The 18,291-nt window shown below is 45.4% G+C and overlaps 1 protein-coding gene across 19 annotated transcripts in view; it reads right to left on the bottom strand.

Annotated features, from left to right (window-relative positions):
* The window catches only part of ARMC9 (armadillo repeat containing 9), a 180,355-nt gene that overhangs the window by 33,529 nt on the left and 128,535 nt on the right, over positions 1–18,291 (bottom strand). For 10 of the 19 annotated variants that reach the window (XM_063648095.1, XM_063648092.1, XM_054478426.2 and 7 more), the window contains 2 exons: positions 14,100–14,204; positions 1,117–1,232 (listed from right to left, as the gene is read on the bottom strand). In XM_063648095.1, coding sequence (XP_063504165.1) covers positions 1,117–1,232; positions 14,100–14,204 — 221 coding nt within the window. Of the gene's footprint in view, positions 1–1,000; positions 1,233–14,099; positions 14,205–18,291 lie in introns of those variants that run through there. The other 9 variants (XM_063648100.1, XM_063648099.1, XM_063648098.1 and 6 more) reach the window with 2 other exon arrangements.

The raw sequence follows: 18,291 nt of genomic DNA, 5'->3' as shown, positions 1-18,291 counted from the left end.
GTTAAAAACACTGATTGTAAGTTTAAGAGAGAAAAGGGCATGTACTAGTTTATATATCAGTAACTAAAAATAAACACCTAGAAATATAGCATATCATACCTAATTATGAAATCAAACCAAACAGATCTCAGAGCACTCATCTATGGCACGGGCCCTGAAACATTTATAGGACAAATCCCAGATGGGCAACAGAACTCATCAAGGAGCTGGGTCCGTCTTGCCTGGTGTCCCTGGCATCCGTGGCAGCACAGAGCTCCACGAGGGCAGGCATTTCTGAGTTTTGTTGCTCAGTTCCGTTGCCTGGTTGTTCATTACAAAATTGCAATAGAGTAAGACTGGAAAAAATAAAGTGCCCAGTTTCAGAGGATAACTAAGTAAAACATGGTATATTCTTTTAAAAATTACATGGCCATTATTTGTTGAATGAATATATGGAGGTTTTTAGCCTGCTCTCTGTAATATTTTGCTGTAATATTCTCTCTAGACAGGAAAAGAGAGGCCCAGACCACAGAAGTGGCTTCTCTACCGCCCACTGAACTGTCTGATCTAGGGCTCCTTAGCCCACAAGGGGTCTAGGTCCCCAGGGAGACCAGAGGCTCTACGTAACGAGACTAAAATTTCATTTATATAAATGGGGTACGAGCAAGGCTATGGAAGATGAATAAGGCTCGGCAGCTAAAACAGCATCCGGTTGTTCCAAAAAGTCATCTAAAATAAATTGATTTTCGAGTCTTAAACTGTAACATTCTAATCCCAACAAAGGGCTTGGTGCTATGACGAGAGCCCACAGAAGAGGCATGACAGGAGTCCTTCTGGAGAGAGCCCGGTTCCTTTCAGGTCCCTTGTTTTGAAATTACTCTGGCCAACATTTGTCTTCTGAAGTGGCCCTGGAGATCCTGTAATCCAACCACTTCTCTTTCTGGAATAAAAAAATCGTGGGGGAAGGGAGAAGGACTCAACCTCTTTCCCTCCAAAAATCCCCCAAAAATAAAGAGATAAATGCTTTTCAAAATGAATGCTTTATTTTGAATTTTAAAAATACATACATCTTACATTGTAGTTAATCAAAACAAAGCTTAAGAAAGTCAATTCCTGCTTCCTTTAGCCCTGACTTACACTGGGTACCCGTTTCTGTGGCCGCCGGGGGTGACGGGCCTTTGCAGGGGCTCATCCCCGCTCCACTGCACATTAGCCAGCCCCTTCCGCCTCATCTTCCCCGTGTTGGTCATGATCTGGTGGAAGGAAAGAGAAAAAAGGGCTAGAGAAATATCTATTAGAGAGCTGACCTAGAAGTCAAGCAGAATACACTGAATAAACTACTCTATAATGATAAGAAGCTTTGCAAATAAACGAGGAAGGATCATGTCACAAATTATTCAGGTAAACAGAAATTGCGGGGAAAAACCCTTTTTTTGCTAACGGGTTTGCGTATCATACCATTTAGCAGTATAAATTAAAACAAAGTCAAACCCTAGGAAAAGGAAGAAAGCGGTTGATCTACTGTAACTCATCACATCTCTGAAAAGGACTGGGTTTGTAAAAATGAGAAGGGAAAAAAAGATGGACATTTGATTTCATAAAAGTACGAACATTTCCACTTTTGCAGTATGTTAAAAATAAACCAAATCAACAGGCAAACAACAAACTTGGAAGAAGTATTTGAAGCAAATTTAACAGATTAAAGGTTAACATTTTCATAGCTAAGGAGCTCCTACAAATCAGTAAGTAAAACACTAAATTGATAATCGGGCTAAGAATTCAAACCACCATGTCACAAAAGAGAAAGTATTACTAGTAAGTAGAAGAAACAACAAAGATCAACTTTACTAGAAATTAGAAACTACAACTTTACAAAACAAGGTGGCATTCTTCAACTATTATAAGAATGACAGAAAAACGATCCCGTCCACTGCTGCCAATAGTTTAAAACACTAGTTTAACTAATTAACACTAATTAGGGAGATTGAAATTTGAGACAACTCTTGGAAAACAATTTGGCATTTTATCAAGAGTTGTAAAAATGTTCACACATCCTTGAGTGTAAATACTAGTGAATGAATCCAAAACATGGAAAGTGTAAGATAAACAAGGTTGTTCATTATAAAATTATAGAGTAAAACTGAAATGATCTAATGTCTAGTAACAGGGGAGTAAATAAGTAAAATATGGCATATTCACTTGCTATATATATCATATAGCCATGTACAATGATAAAGAACAGGTTATGGAGAAATATATTTATTTAAAACATTAAATAAAAATCAGGTTATAATAATGTACATAAAGAATGCTTTTTTTTTCCTCGAGACGAGGTCTTGCTATGTTGCCCAGGCTGGAGTGCAGTGGAGTGATCTTCCTGCTTAGCCTCCCCAGTAGATGGGATTACAAGTGCACGCCACTGTGTCCAGTTAAACAATGCTTTCAATTGTGCTAAAAGTGCACAAAAAGACCTTGGAAAGAAATGAACCTTAACATGATTAGGGTGGCTCTACAGGACAGTAGAACTAAGAATATTTTTTTCTGCCACAATTTTTTGTAATGTGGTTACTATTATGTTAATACTTAAGAAAAACTGTTTAAAAAGGAACTCACTGTAAAACTAGTGAAATGTGAATAAAGTCTGTGGATGATACCAATGTCAGCTTCCTGGTTTTGCTATTATTATGCTATAAATTACATAAGATATTAGCACCAGGGGAAATTATTTGAAGGGCGCCTGGGAACTGTCTGTGTTACTTTTGCAACTTCCTATCAATCTATAATTATTTCAAAACAAAAAGTAAATAAAATAAAAAACAAAAAAACAAACTTCTTGAACATTGGAATTTCATCTTTGATTTCTTGATTTCTGCTGAAAATTCCTTTGGGTTTATCTAGTATCTTAGGCAGGGAGAGGAAGAAAAAAACGGCCAGTGCCTATGGGATTCAGTGAGCCTCACCTGGACCCTAGGACAGGTCTCAGCCAGGGAAGTGACAGGTGGGGTCAAAACCTGCGCTGGCCCGGGTACAGTGGCTCACACCTCCCAGCACTTTGGGAGGCCGAGGCGGGTAGATCACCTGAGGCTGGGAGTTCGAGACCAGCCTGACTAACATGGAGAAATCCCATCTCTACTAAAAAATACAAAATTAGCTAGGTGTGGTGGTGCATGCCTGTAATCCCAGCGACTCAGGAGGCTGAGGCAGGAGAATCGCTTGAACTTGGGTGGTGGAGGTTGCAGTGAGCCGAGATGGCGCCATTGCACTACAGCCTGGGCAACAAGAGCATCTCAAACAAAAACAAAAACAAAAAAACCCTGCCCTGACTAGGAGGTGGGGAGGGATGGAAAGGAGAGTGAAAGGGAAAAAGCCTGGGAGTGAGAAAGTGGGAGGCGCCCAGCTTCTTGGGGGAAATGGAATGTAACTAAGCCATGTAAATAAAAACTAAAATGCAGTTGCGTCGCCTTTTCTGTCTCTAAAGAAATCTACCAAGGCAGGATATTTTCACTGCAACCACTTAACACTGCTGTCCACTTCCACTGTGACTTCCGTTCCATCCCACTTCCCCGATCCAGGATCTAGGGTCGGCTTTACATGCTCTCATCACGGTGCTCCAGGGTGACTCTTGCCTTCTCTTTTTCCTGTCCCTCATGCCAGAGGACCCCTGAGTCCTCCCACAGAGAAACACTAAGAAGGCAACTGGAAAAGGGGAAACAGTCAACATGCGGGTTTTCTCGAGCCTGTGACTAGTCCTCTGCCTCCACTTCCCCACTGTCAACAGTCATCTGAGCTTGCTCCTCCCAACGTCTTCCTAGAAATGACAGAACATGTCACGTATTCGAGAATATTTTAGACTCTGCCAGTTATTTCATCTCCTTAAACTACAGAAACCTGGAAAATAATTTAAAGTGGGTGGCATTTTTCCTCTCCAGTGGATGGGGAAACTGCGTCTGGCCTGTGGGCCAGCACTGCCTGGTCTGTTGCAAAAATGCCTGAAGAAAGGCAGTGGAGCAGCTTCAGTGTGCAGGGCCCGGCAGTGCAGCCGCTTCCCAGCCTGTTCTTGCTGGCCTGGGCTTCCCCTCCGCTTGCTTGCAGTGTGAGCCACCCAGCCTACTCTCAGTTGCAAAGAAGCCTTTGTGGGCTGAAGGATCTTAGAGGGTATCTTGTCCAACAACCTGCTGAGACAGAGCTGTTTATACTGAGTTCCGCAGAAATGCTTTGGGGTCTGGGGAGAGAGGAGAGCAAGGGCTCCTGACATCCACCTATACTCATCCAGAGAACTCAGCTTTCATCAGTGTTACAGATGGAGATTTTATTTGAAAGAAGGCTCTGCTACTATAAAATGCAGCATATTTAAGCACAATAAAAAAAGATAGCATATTATTTAGCTGAATGCAATTTATTCAGTGGTAAAAGTTGGTCAACATGTCAATTTAGGTAAAAAAATTTCTCAATTGGTTTTGAGTATTTGTGAATCACTTAAAGACATTATAAAGCAGTATGAATTTCTGTAAAAAATACAGGTATACTCTGTCTGTCTGTCTATCTATCTATCTATCTATCTATCATCTATATCTCTGTACACATAGAAAATAATCTGAAAGGGGAGGCAGACACTGTTAGCAGTCTACACAATATTCACCCTCTCCTTCCCGACCAACAGAACTGATTTTGTCGGCACAGCAATGTGTCTACTTAAAAATACTCACCTCCCAGACTCCCGTGCAGCTAGGGGCCATAGGACCCAGTTTTGACCAGTTAGTAAGTGGAGGTCACCAAGTGGAGCTTCAGGAAAGCACTGTAGGGGGCAGATTTGGCTGACCTGCACATTTGGCCTTCTTCCTCAGTTTATCACAGATTTGTGCCAGGAAATGTACCCGTCATCATATGATCAAGAGGCAACAGGCATGTGAATGAAGACATCAAGGCAGAATTACCAGAGCTAATGAAACTTAATGTGTCACATGGTCATTTTATGTATGTGTGGGTTTTTGAGACAAGGTCTTGCTCTGCCACCTAGGCTGGAGTGCAGTGGTGCAATCATAGCTCACTGAAGCCTTGAACTCCTAGGCTCAAATGATCCTCCCGTCTCAGCCTCCCAAGTAGCTGGGACTACAGGCATGCGCCACTATAGCTAATTACTCTGTAGAGATGGGCCTTCCTATGTTGCTGAGGCTGGTCTTGATCTCCTGGCCTCAAGTGATCCTCATTCCTCAGCCTCCCAAAGCACTGGGATTACATACATGAGCCACCATGCCCAGCCCTACACTTGTTTTTTGTTTGTTTGTTTGTTTGTTTTTGAGACGGAGCTTGCTCTGTCGCCCAGGCTGCAGTACAGTGGCACGATCTTGGCTCACTGCAACCTCCGTCTCCTGGGTTCAAGCGATTCTCCTGCCTCAGCCTCCCGAGTAGCTGGGACTACAGGCATGTGCCACCATGCCTGGCTAATTTTTTGTATTTTTAGTAGAGACGGGGTTTCACCATGCTGGCCAGGCTGGTCTCGGACTCCTGACCTCAGGTGATCCACTTGCCTCAGCCTCCCAAAGTGCTGGGATTACAGGAGTGAGCCACTCAGCCTGGCCTTAATTTAGATTTAGTGGGAAAAATTTCCATGATTCACAGTACCTTCCATGCATGGTCAAATGACTGCTATCTGTCCTGGTGTAGGAATGGTCTCTAGTAATTCTCTATGTTGTTAGAGTATTTGTGAATAATCAGTGTGCAAGGAAACTTCAAACGTCCCTAGTTACAGTTAAGGGGCGGCAGAATATGCCATTCCAAAATAAGCTACTTTGGCTTAGGATTATTTTGAGGTAAAGGCACTTGATGCAAGAAGGGCATTCTAATCTTCCTCTTTTCTTCCTGAAAACAAGAGATAAAAACTCCCATGTGAAAGATGCTCTCTGGGTACCAGGAGAAAAAAACCACATATTGTCAGAGCTGAGAGAATTCTGTACAAACAGACCCGGGTAACATGATTCTTACTTTCCTTTAGCCTCCCCATATAATTTGGTAACTTTTCTACAATTGCCTCTCTTTGTTCAACCTAGTTTAAAAGTATTTAGGTTCTACCAGTTCTTTTCCCTTTCATTTCTGCAGGAGAGCTCCTACGTCACATAAAACTTATAGAAATGCATATGCTTTTCTCCTGTGTATCTGTTTTACATCAATTTAATTCTCAGGCTCAGCCAAAAATCCTAAGGGATAAAGGTAAAATTTTGCCTCCCCTATATAGTGTTTTTTGTTGTTGTTGTTGTTGTTGTTGTTGTTGAGACGGAGTTTCACTCTTGTCACCCAGGCTGGAGTGCAATGTTGTGATTTTGGCCCACTGCAACCTTTGCCTCCTGGGTTCAAGCGATTACTCCTGCCTTAGCCTTCCAAGGAGCTGGGATTACAGGCATGCGCCACCATGCCCGAATAATTTTTGTATTTTAAGTAGTGATAGGGTTTCACCGTGTTGGCCAGGCTCGTCTTGAACTCAGGTAATCTGCCCACCTCGGCCTCCCAAAGTGTTGGGATTACAGGCGTAAGCCACTGTTCCCGGCCTAGTGTTTTTACGGAAGAAACTTGAGGATGGTTTTCTCAAATTTAATAACAAAATGGGTCATGCACAGTGGCTTACGCCTGTTATCCCAGCACTTTGGGAGGCTGAGGCAGGAGGATCGCTTAATGCCACCCAGGAGTTTGAGGCGGCAGTGAGCTATGATTGCACAACTGCACTCCAGCCTGGGTGACAGAGTGACATCATATCTCTAAAACAAAACAAAACAAAAATTTACATAAACATTTTCTTTTGTATTATTTTTTATTATTTTCTACAAGTGTTGATTTAAATTTTTGTCTTTTAAAAATACATATAATTTTTTTTTTTTTTTTGCAAGACGGAGTCTTGCTCTGTCACCCAGAGCTAGAGTGCGATGGTGCGATCTTGGCTCACTGCAACCTCTGCCTCCCAGGTTCAAGCAATTCTCCTGCCTCGGCCTCCTGAGTAGCTGGGATTACAGGTGCACACCACCACGCCTGGCTAATTTTTGTATTTTTAGTAGAGACGGGGGTTTCACCATGTTGGCCAGGCTGGTCTTGAACTCCTGATCTCGTGATCCGCCCGCCTTGGCCTCCCAAAGTGCTGGGATTACAGGCATGAGCCACCACACCCAGCCTATACATATAATTTTTTAAGTAAAAAGATTTACAGGGCATTACCAAGAACTAAATGTGAGGCCAAAACAAAGTTTTTTAATCAATCAATATCAAGAAAATTTGATCAAATATGTTACAGGAAAGGCTAATCTTTTTTTCTTTCTCGGTAGAAAACATTAAAAACATCTTCATATATGTAGACAAAAACATTACATTTTTATGTTTATGCTTGTAAAACATCACTAATTTGCCATATACAGAAGCAATCAAAGGGCATAAAACAGAAGATATATGAAGAAAAATTATGAGGTGTTTGCCAAGCAGCTAGTTAATATAAACATTATTTTTCTAGATTTTATAATGTTTGTGTTATCTAACAATTTTAAAAATTTGAATTTGTACTTAGGGCGCTGAGGTGGGAAGATCGTTTAAGCCTAGGAGGTTGAAGCCACAGTGAGCCATGTTTGCTCCACCGCATTCCAGCCTGTGTGACAGAGCGAGACACTGTCGCAAAAAAAAAAAAAAAAAAAAAAGTGAATTGGGCGAGGTGGCTCATGCCTGTAATCCCAACACTTTGAGAGGCTGAGGCAGGTGGATCACTTGAGGCCAGGAGTTCGAGACCACCCTGGCCAACATGGTGAAACCCCGTCTCTACTAATGATACCAAAATTAGCCAGGCATAGTGGTGCATATGCCTGTAGTCCCAGTTTCTTGGGAGGCTGAGGCTAAGGCATGACAATTGCATGAACCTGGGAGGTGGAGGCTACAGTAAGCTGAGATTGCACCACTGCACTCCAGCCTGGGCAATAGAGCAAGAAGACTGTTTAAAAAAAAAAAAGTGAATTTCACTATGATTTATTTTCTAATTCTCATTCCACATAAGCACTCGTTTTTATACCTAATTTTGCACTCCGTTATTTTAGAGGAGGCCTCCCAAGCCCTTGTAAGCTGGAGGACCCACAAAGCCTAAATCTGCCCTTCTGGCAGGCAGGGTCATAGTAAGAGATGAAAACAGCCTGGGATCTGACAGCCCCCACCCACCAGGAAGTTTTAGCTGGATTGATAAGGTAGGACTTTCTGCTATTTGCAGCTCAGCCCAATCCTAAGTGATAAGGAAAGACAACAAGAGATAGTGATTACCTCTGGTTGGGTAGACTTAGGGTTGGTCTTTATGTTCTGTTACTTTGACTTTTTAGAATAAGCATACATTTCTTTTGTAATTAGAAAAAAGAATAAGAAACAAATGGCAAACGAGAAGGATTTAAGATATTTTGGGGTTTGGGATTTTTCCCTGCTTATTTGGTTGTGTTTTCATGTACAAGAATATAGACATTGAGGCCGGGTGCGGTGGCTCACGAGGTCAGGAGTTCGAGACCAGCCTGATCAACATGGTGAAACCCTGTCTCTACTAAAAATACAAAAATTAGCCGGGCGTGGTGGCACGCGCCTGTAATCCCAGCTCCTCAGGAGGCTGAGGCAGGAGAATCCTTGAACCTGGGAGGCAGAGGTTGCAATGAGCCAAGATTGTGCCACTGCACTCCAGCTGGGGCAACAAAGTGAGACACTGTCTCAAAAAAAAAAAAAAAAAAAATATATATATATATATATATATGTATAGACATTGAGTCAGTTCCAACGAATCCCCTAATAGGCAGAGGCAATGGCTCTTCAACCATTGCAGTCACACAAGGCAGGAATAATAGACCGAAAAGGGATTAGGAAATGCCCCAAAGTGGAGACACATGTGGAAAAAAAAAAAACCGAAAAGTAATATTTGGAAACAGAGGCCTTTTCTCCTCTAGTTTTGGTTTTTGTTGTGAGCAGAGAGGGGCAGGAGATCTCAGGGCCCGCTGCAAGCCACCTCATGCTTCTGCCCCTCTAGGCACAGCAGGACAGGGGACAGCAGGATCCCAGGGCCCTCTCCTGTCTCCAGGTGCTCGCCCAGGCCTGAGCCCAGCCTAGGAGGGCCTCAGCTCTGCACGGTGCCATGCTGCAGAAGACAGGCTGGGGGCAGCTCCATGAACACCCTGAGTTCTGTCCAAATGGGCCAAGTCTCCAGGATCCAGACTCCTGCTTCAGAACCACTTTAGGGGAAAATAAAAATGCACACTCCTGGGGCACTGCCACAGCCTCAGATTCTCTGGAGGTGGGGCCAGGAACCTGCACTTTAACCAGCTCTTTTGGGGATTCTTAGGAAAACTAAATGAATTTGGGTTCTCACTTGATGGAGGGGAAAGGAAGTGTGGAAAGGGAGCAATTAGCATTCACTATAGGCATTCCCCCCAAAACTGAGCCTGTGACGAAAACATAGATCATATAGTTATTACGAATATGTGACACGGGTTGGAGCTCTCTCAACTTGCAAGTACAGAATCCACTCACCTGACAACGGCCTGTGCTGCTGCAAGGCGGCCCGGCTGAGTGGTAAAAGGCAGGTGGGCTCAGGTGACACCTGGAAGCGACTCAGCCTTTCTCAGCCTCAGCGCCCTCCTCTATAAAATGCAGATACTAGTGGAAGATGCCCCATAAGTTTGCTGGGAGGATTCAGTCAAATGCAGTCGTGTGAAGCAGTCAGCACAGGGCTTGGCCCATGGCATGTACTGAATTAATCTGAGATCTGCCTATTACTGTTAAAGGTCACTTTGAAATAAAAACAAAAAAAAAACTGGGATTCCATGATTCTGTCATAAATGTTTATATCCTTTAACCCAGGTGATGGAGCTATTTAAGTCAGGGCATTCTTCTTAGGAAGAATTGTTTTCTATTTGTATTTGTATTTATTTATTTTTACAATAATAATTTATTTATTTATTTTTGCATTCCAAGGCTGGAGTGTAGTGGTGCAATCACAGCTCCCTGCAGCCTCTGTCTCCTGGGATCAGGTGATCCTCCCACCTCAGCCTCCTGAGTAGCTGGGACCACAGGTGCGTGCCACCACACCTGGCTAATTTTAAAAAAAATTTTAGTAAAGACAAGGTTTCCCTACATTGCCCAGGCTGGTCCTGAACTCCTGAGCTCAAGCGATCCTCCCACCTCGTCTCTCAAAGTGTTGGGATCACACGCGTCAGCCACGGCGCCCGGCCAGAGGCATTGTTGATTACTCAGCACAGCATGCATGGCACTAAAAATTTCACAAATACTAGAGGCAGGAGAAGCAGGAGGAAAGTCAGCAGTCTTGAACTCTGACGTTCACAGCCTATAGGAGAACACAGCACATGGCTTCACTAGAATTATGAGTAAACAACACATCTCACGGGGCCACTGCTACCCTCCTGCAAGCCTCAGAAGCGTGACCTGTTCTCTGTCCCTAGCTTTCTGAGATCGCCGTGCTCTTCAGCATTTTGCATAGCCTGTGCTCTGCAGAGCAGAGGAGCTGTGGGTAGACTTGGAGGGTGGGGACTAGCAGTGTGGCCCTGCAGGGAAGGGGTGGGCTACTGGTCCAGGATCCTGGGACTAGCTTCCTCCCATCCTCGAACACTCTGGCGGACGCCCCAGTCGTACCTCCACCCTTACTCCCAAGCTGCTGGTTGGTTTTTAAATTACTGGCGTGCACGATGATTGGTTCCTGGGATTATGGTCAGGAGGTATAGGGTAGGGCCTAGACTCTATCCTTAACCCAGATTCAGTGGTCTGGGACTAGCTCTCACCCTGCAGGATCACACCTGCCGGCCACTGACCACTCCTAGCTGTTATCTACACCACTCAGCAAGAACAGTTTTATCTGTTTGGTGCCTTCTGTAAACTTCTTGAAGGTAACAGCTGTGTCTTAAGCCTCTTCGGCATTCTGCTGTGTTGGGCAGATGGCACAGGTTCACTCTAAGCTTTTTGAATACAATTTTCTGACAGAATGTTTCAAAAAGCCAACATCTTTAGACTCATCTTGAAAAATCTGCAACATACCCAGTACATCAGAACAAGGGGCCTGGATCATGACCTTCAGGCACATATTTCCCAGTGAAACGTCGTCTATCTTGGTCAGAGCTCCTCAGCTTGACACACGCACAAAACGCGACAAAAATGTGAATTTAAAGGCCTTTCATGCACCACAAGAGAAAGGGCATGGCAAGGTGGGAGCCCATCTTCTGAGATCCCCAACCCGGCACACAGAGGCTGGCAGGCTGGCAATGTCAGATCACAAGACTGGGTGACAGGGCGGTGGGGGATGACTCATGAACAGGGGCAGTGCTGGGAGCGCGCATCCGGCCTCAGCGCTTACTGCTCCACATTAAATTTTCTAATCAAAATATTCATGAGATCCTATAGTGACCTGGTGTGGTCAGCTGAATGGTGGCCCCCAAAAGCTATGCCCATGTCCTGACCCCTGGAAACTGTGAATGAGTTTATTTGGAAAAAAGACCCTTGTAGATGTAATAAGGACCCTTGAGATGAAGAGCTCATCCTGGGTCACCCGGGGGACAAGTGTCCTTAAAAGAGACAGAAGAGGGGAAGGCCATGTGAAGGCAGGCCAGGGACTGGCATGTCGCAGCCACAAGCCAAGGACGGCCTGGGGCCACCAGAAACTGAAAGAGGCAAGAAGGATCCTCCCATAGAGTCCTTGGGGGGAGCTGAGCCCTAAGGATACCTTGATTTTGGATTTCTGCCTTTCAAAACGAAGACAGAATACATTTCTGCTGTTTTAAGTCTGTAGTTAGTGGTGCTTTGTTACTGCAGCCACGGGAAATACCAAATTGTACTGGGTCTTCCCATCTACACAGCGGATTCTTTCTGTGTTTCTCAGTACTCACATCTCCACCCACGGTTTCCTTCTAGTAAAAGGATCATCCATAAACATTTAGGAGGTTTAGAACTGCATATTATGGCAAGATGGTACCATTTCCAGATGCCATTAAACTGGGGTTACTGATTGATTTGAAAGCTCTGTGCCTTTGCGCCTCACCAATCTGCATGATTAAATTAGCAGTCTCACCACGTTCTGCACCTTGCTTTTTTGTTGTTGCTGAAGATGTTTACCATATCAGCAGAAGATCTCCCCCATGGCATTTCGCTGGGGAGAGGTCCTCTAAATTATTAACTGAGTGCTGTATTCAAGCTTCTGTCTGACCTGGCTGCAAATGGCCATCCTTGCTCATGTTTACGTGCCTGCGTGTCTGTCTGTGTGGTAGTGTGGTCGGGGGTACATGCACCGTGGTCTCAACAGGTATCACCACGTGCCCTCTGAGGAAGCCCCACCAATTTGCCTCGTCTGTTTTCCTCATCGCCTGCCTGTGAAACCAATCACACGGAGCCGTGTCTCTGACAAAACCAGCGTTCTTCCAAAGGGAGACACAGGCCTAGTCAAGCCTTAGGCTTCCATCAACAACTTGGAAACTTGACGGCTGCACTTCTGACCTTTCCTGAGCACCTCCCTGCTCGACCTAATGTAAACAGCTCCACAGCCAGTTAGACTACTTTAATCCTTGAGATGTTCTAAGGAATGGCAGGTACTGCCCAGCAACCCCTATCCCTGAAGGGGGTCGCGGTGGTTCCCCGCCCCCCAGCCTCCATCAGTCACCTCCCTGCCTTCAGAAAACAGCAGAGTGAAAATATAGTGGATATGTTAGAACATGAGTCAAATCGAGTCACTTCCTTGCTCTCACCTCCAGTGGCGTCCTAGCTCTTGTAAATAAAATCCAAAACCCTTGCCATGACCTACAAAGCCACATGATCTGGACTATGACTCTCTCTCCAACCTGAAGTCCCACCACCACGCACTGCACTCCAGCCTTGAATCCCTGAAGTTCCACAGATGAAGAGGAAGAGATGAGGGCCAGGTGACCAGGGGGCCCAGTGTCCTGGGGAGGTACTGAGGGTCTGGGTTGGGGGTGGCAGCGGGACCTGGCAGGCACCTTCTGCTTCCACCTGCTCCCATGAAGACCCAGGCCACTGCATGCATCGTCTTTCTCCTTCCCAAGGCTCTGGCTGTGCCAGTCAATTGTTGAGACGCTGGCTCCACTCTTCTTCTCCAACACCAACCTGCTGGCCGTGAGGAGACTTTGGGGTCCAAACAACTGACCGAAGCAACCGCCAGCCTCAAAGTTCTAGGAGCCTCTTTTAGTGATTCTTCTACCCTATGTGCTCAGCTGTCCCACACAGGGTTTCAGTCTGAATTGGTCCTGGTTCCTGGCAATTGCTCCTCCCTTCCAGACCCTTACACTCCAGCATCCCACCTGGCACCCCCACCTGCTCTCTGAGATACCTGCGGGCCCTGGCACTGCTATCTTCTCCCGAGGAGTGGCTGCTTCCTCCTGACTCACAGCCTGCCCTATTTAGCTGGTGGGTGTAAGCCAGTGGTTCTGGAGCTGGCTGAGCATCTGAGCCAACGGGAGCTCTCACAGGTCAGCTTAAGGACCCATCCCAGATGGTGACTCCACAGGCCTCTTGGATGCCTGCACTGACCACTGGCTCCATCCTGAAACACCTCTCCCTTCTGTTTCCATGACCCTCTTCAGTTCTTCTGAGGACGCGGTGACTACTCACTTTCTGGCCTTCTCGGGTCCTCTCCTTTCTCCCACTCTTGACTGCTGGAATGCCCCTCCTTGCTCAGCCCCCACTCTCTCTCCACACTGTGCTTCAGTGGGTAACCTCATGGGCTATGATGGTTTCAGCCAACACCTCTGCACCAAGGACTTCCAAGTCTACCTCAGTATTCCCTTCCAATACATAAGGCACGCAGAAATTAAAAAGTGGGATGGTAGGCAATTGCTACTGGGGCCAGGCATATCTTCTGATGTTCCAAAGGCCCCTGGCATGTGCCTTCTAGTTATATCTTTCCCCACTCCGTACACCTGTCTACTTGTGACAGGTAGCTAGGGCCACAGTGCATTTCAGGGCTACTGACAGCAGACTGGGTAACATGGACCTTCTCATAAACACAGTATGGTAACAAACCAAACTAAGCCCTCTGTGTCACTGAAAACACGAAATCCATCAATGTCCATCTGGCCTTTCTGTTTCAGGATCCCCACCCTTCGTGTGGCACTTACCCCCAGGTACTCCGTGGTCAGAAGCTTCTCTCCTGAGAGTTCTCCGAGCTGGGGCTGGATCAGTTCGTCTTTGTCCAGATCGGCTTCCATGATGTCATGGTCCTCCTGTTTCAGGAGACATGGGGTGAATGCCGTGGACACTCTGCCACAAGCTCCCCAGGGGTGGCTCCCCAGAATGTGTAGCTGTCATGAAGGCCTCAGCCAACCACAGCAACTTGCAGGCTTATATTCCAAGAGGGCTCAGGGGCAGTCTGCCTCTGCTCCCAACCTCTCCATGAAGACCAAAGGGACAAGGCCAACCGGTCTCTTCAGGAAGCTGGGGACCTAGGGAGCCTCCATTGCTTAGGTGTGCGGAGGTTCTAGAAGGCTCTTTAAGGTCTCTCCTAATCACAGTTCTCAGAACTTCTCTCTCTGTGAGATCAAGGCACCATACGAACAGCCAGTCCATCATACACAGGCCTTATAGGGGATAGGGAACTCTAGAACAGGTTTGCTTGTCTCAAAAACGTTTACAGCCGATAAGTAACAAGACTCAGCAAAAAGGGCAGCACTGTCCTGCTTCTGGGAAGACGGAGTGGATGTTCCTTTCCATATTCCTCCTACTACGTACAACCAAAAACACTGGACACTACCTATAAAAGAAACATAAGGTGACCCTGAAAGATGGAGAGACGAAGGCAGACTGCCTAGGGGCCTTGAGACCCAAGGATGACAGCTGGTGACTTCCCTGGGTTTTCTTTTCTTTGTTGAGATAGGGTCTCGCTCTGTCACCCAGGCTGCAGTGCAGTGGCATGATCACAGATCATTGTGCCCTTGACCTACTGGGCTCAGGCGATCCTCCCTTCTCAGCCTCCCAAGTAGCTGGAATTACAGGTGTATGCCACCACACCCGGCTAATTTTTGTATTTTTTTGTAAAGGTTTTGCCAAGTTACCCAGGCTGCCTGGGTTCTCTTTTTGTTTCATATATGCCACACCTGGAGCCCAAGAAACCAACAACCCAGAAATGTCAATGGTGAAAACAAAAAAGCCCCCCAAAGCCTGCTTCCTTTAGCCAAAGCCTGCTTCTTTTAGCCAAAGCCTGCTTCCTTTAGCCAAAGGACCAGACAGGGGAAGGCTGGCATGACAGGAAAATTTTAGGAAATAAACACTGGAGAAAACATGGTAGCTCCACTCCCACCTGCGCCAGCAAGGGCCTCAGGAGCCCCAGCTGTACCCTCACCAGGCTGGGCCACACACCCCAACACCCCTGGCGGTGATACCAGAGAAGGCTGGGTAGGCAGCAGTTTCATCCCTGCTGGGAGGTAAGGAGGCCCCCACCCCACAATGTAAGTGAAGACCAGGTGGGAGCCCAGACTTCTACCCACGCTTGGCAGTGACCAGATGCCCCTCACACCCTTCCTGGGGTGGTGTCGGAGGAGCCATGTGGGGCACAGTGAGTGACGGGGCACTCTCGTCCCTTCTAGGCAGGGAGGCATTAGTGGAGGCGTAGTGGGGATCCAGGACTCCCCATCATCTGGTGTCAACCAGGCCAAGCGTGGAACCTGGAATTCTACTCAAACCTGGCAGTAATTAGAAGGAGTCCCTGCAAGGAGTCCCAACAAGGCAAAAAAAGCAAATAAAAGCCATACAAATGAGAAAAGGAAGAAAAACTGTCCCTATTTGCACATAATATGACTGTCTGTGTAGAAATAAGGAATCTACAAAGAAACCACATACACACAAAAAAAACTCTCCTAGAAGTAATGAATTCAAAAAGCTCACAGGATATAAGAAAAACATATAAAATCAATTTCTATATATGAGTAAGGAACACACGAACATTGAAATTAAAAATACAATGCCATTTACAATTGCTCAAAAAAAGAGAAATAGGCATAAATCTAACAAAACATATACAACATTTGTATGCTGAGAACTACAAAACTCTAGTGAAAGAAACCTGCCGGGCACGGTGGCTCACGCCTATAATCTCAGTACTTTGGGAGGCTGAGGTGGGTGGATCACCTGAGGTCAGTAGTTCAAGACCAGCCTGACCAACATGGTGAAAACCCGTCTCTACTAAAAATACAAAATTAGCCGGGCATGGTGGCGCATGCCTGTAATCCCAGCTACTCAGAGGCTGAGGCAGGAGGATCACTTGAACCCAGGAGGCGGAGGTTGAAGTGAGCCGAGATCATGCCACTGCATTCCAGCTTGGGCAAAAAGAGCAAAATTCTGTCTCAAAAAAGAAAAGAAAAAAGAAATAAAAAATTCAAATAAATACAGAACCACACCTCGTTCATGAATCAAGAAGACTCAACATAGTTCTCCCCATATTGATTTACAGGTGTAATGGAATTTCTATCAAAATCCCAGCAAGATATTTTGTAGTCATAAGTAAGATTATTCTAAAATCTATATGGAAAGGGCAAAGAAAATTAAACAGTTGGCTGGGCGCGGTGGCTTATGCCTGTAATCCCAGCACTTTGGGAGGCCAAGGTGGGTGGATCACGAGGTCAGGAGATCAAGACCATCCTGGCTAACATGGTGAAACTCCGTCTCTACTAAAAAAATACAAAAAAAATTAGCCTAGCGTGGTGGCAGGTTCCTGTAGTCCCAGCTACTTGGGAGGCTGAGGCTGGGGAATGGTGTGAACCCGGGAGACGGAGCTTGCAATGAGCCGAGATTGCGCCATTGCACTCCAGCCTGGGCGACAGAGCGAGACTCCATCTCAAAAAAAAAAAAAGAAAATTGAACACACTAAGACAATTTTGAAAAAGAAGAACAATACGGGAAGAATCAATCTACATGATTTCAAGCTTAGTAGTTCAGATTGTATGCTACTGGCAGAGGGACAGACACATAGATCAATGGAATGGAACAGAGAACTCCAAAATGGACCTACACAAATATGTCCAGTGGGTTTTAGACTAAGGTACAAAATAAATTCAATGAGAAAGGATAGTTCTTTCAACAAATAGTGCTGGAGAAATTGAACATTTGTAGGAAAAAAACTGAACCTCAATCTAATTCTCATATCTTATATAAAAATCAACTCAAAATGAATCATGGACCTAAATGTAAAACTAACACATTTTTAGAACAACCCATAAAAAGAAAAAATTGATAAACTGTATTTCATCAAAAAATTTAAAAACTTGTTCAGTGAAAAGACCCTGTTAAAAAGATGGAAAGGAAAGCTATAGACAGGCAGAAAGTATTTGGAAACCACATATTCAGCAGAAGACTAGTAACTAAAATAAAGAACTCTCAAAACTCAACATTCAAAATACCCAAACAATCTAATTAGAAAATGCGCAAAAGACATGAAGAGACATTTCACCAGGGAGAATATACAGACGGCGATAAGCACATGAAAAGATGTTCAATATCATTAGTCATTAAGGAAATGCAAATTAAAACCACAATGAGATATCACTACATGCCTATTAGAATGGCAAAAACAGGGCAGGTGCAGTGGGTTATGCCTGTAATCCTAGCAGTTTGGAAAGCCGAGGTGAGCGAATCACTTGAATCAGGAGTTTGAGACCAGCCTGGGCAACATGGTGAAACACCGTCTCTATGAAAAAAACAAAAATTAGCCAGGCCCAGTGGCACGTGCCTGTAATCCCAACTACTTTGGAGGTTGAAGCATGAAAATCACTTGAGCCTGGGAGGCAGAGGTTGCAGTGAGCCGAGATTGCACCACTGCACTCCAGCTTGGGTGACCGAGTGAGACCCTGTCTCAAAAAAAAAAAAAAAAAGGAAAAGAAAAGGAATAAAAAAGGCAAAAATAAAAAACAGTGGCAATATCAATTGCTGGCAAGGATGCAGAGAAACTAGATCACTCATACATTGCTGGTGGAAATGTAAAATAATACAGGCCCTCTGGAAAACATTTTGGCAATGTCTTAAAAAGCTAAACATGCTGGGGCCGGGCGCGGTGGCTCACACGTGTAATCTCAACACTTTGGGAGGCCGAGGTGGGTGGATCACGAGGTCAGGAGTTCAAGACCAGCCTGGCCAACATGGTGAAACTCCATCTCTACTAAAAATACAAAAATTAGCTGGGCATGGTGGCGGGCGTCTGTAATCCCAGTTACTTGGGAGGCTGAGGCAGGAGAGTTGCTTGAACCTAGGAGGCGGAGGTTGCAATGAGCTGAGATCATGCCACTACACTCCAGCCTGGGTGACAGAGCAAGACTCAGTGTC

The sequence above is a fragment of the Pongo pygmaeus genome, chromosome 11 (genome assembly GCF_028885625.2).
Source record: "Pongo pygmaeus isolate AG05252 chromosome 11, NHGRI_mPonPyg2-v2.0_pri, whole genome shotgun sequence".
In the NCBI taxonomy this organism is placed as follows: domain Eukaryota; kingdom Metazoa; phylum Chordata; class Mammalia; order Primates; family Hominidae; genus Pongo; species Pongo pygmaeus.
This window is presented reverse-complemented; position numbering and strand designations above follow the sequence as displayed.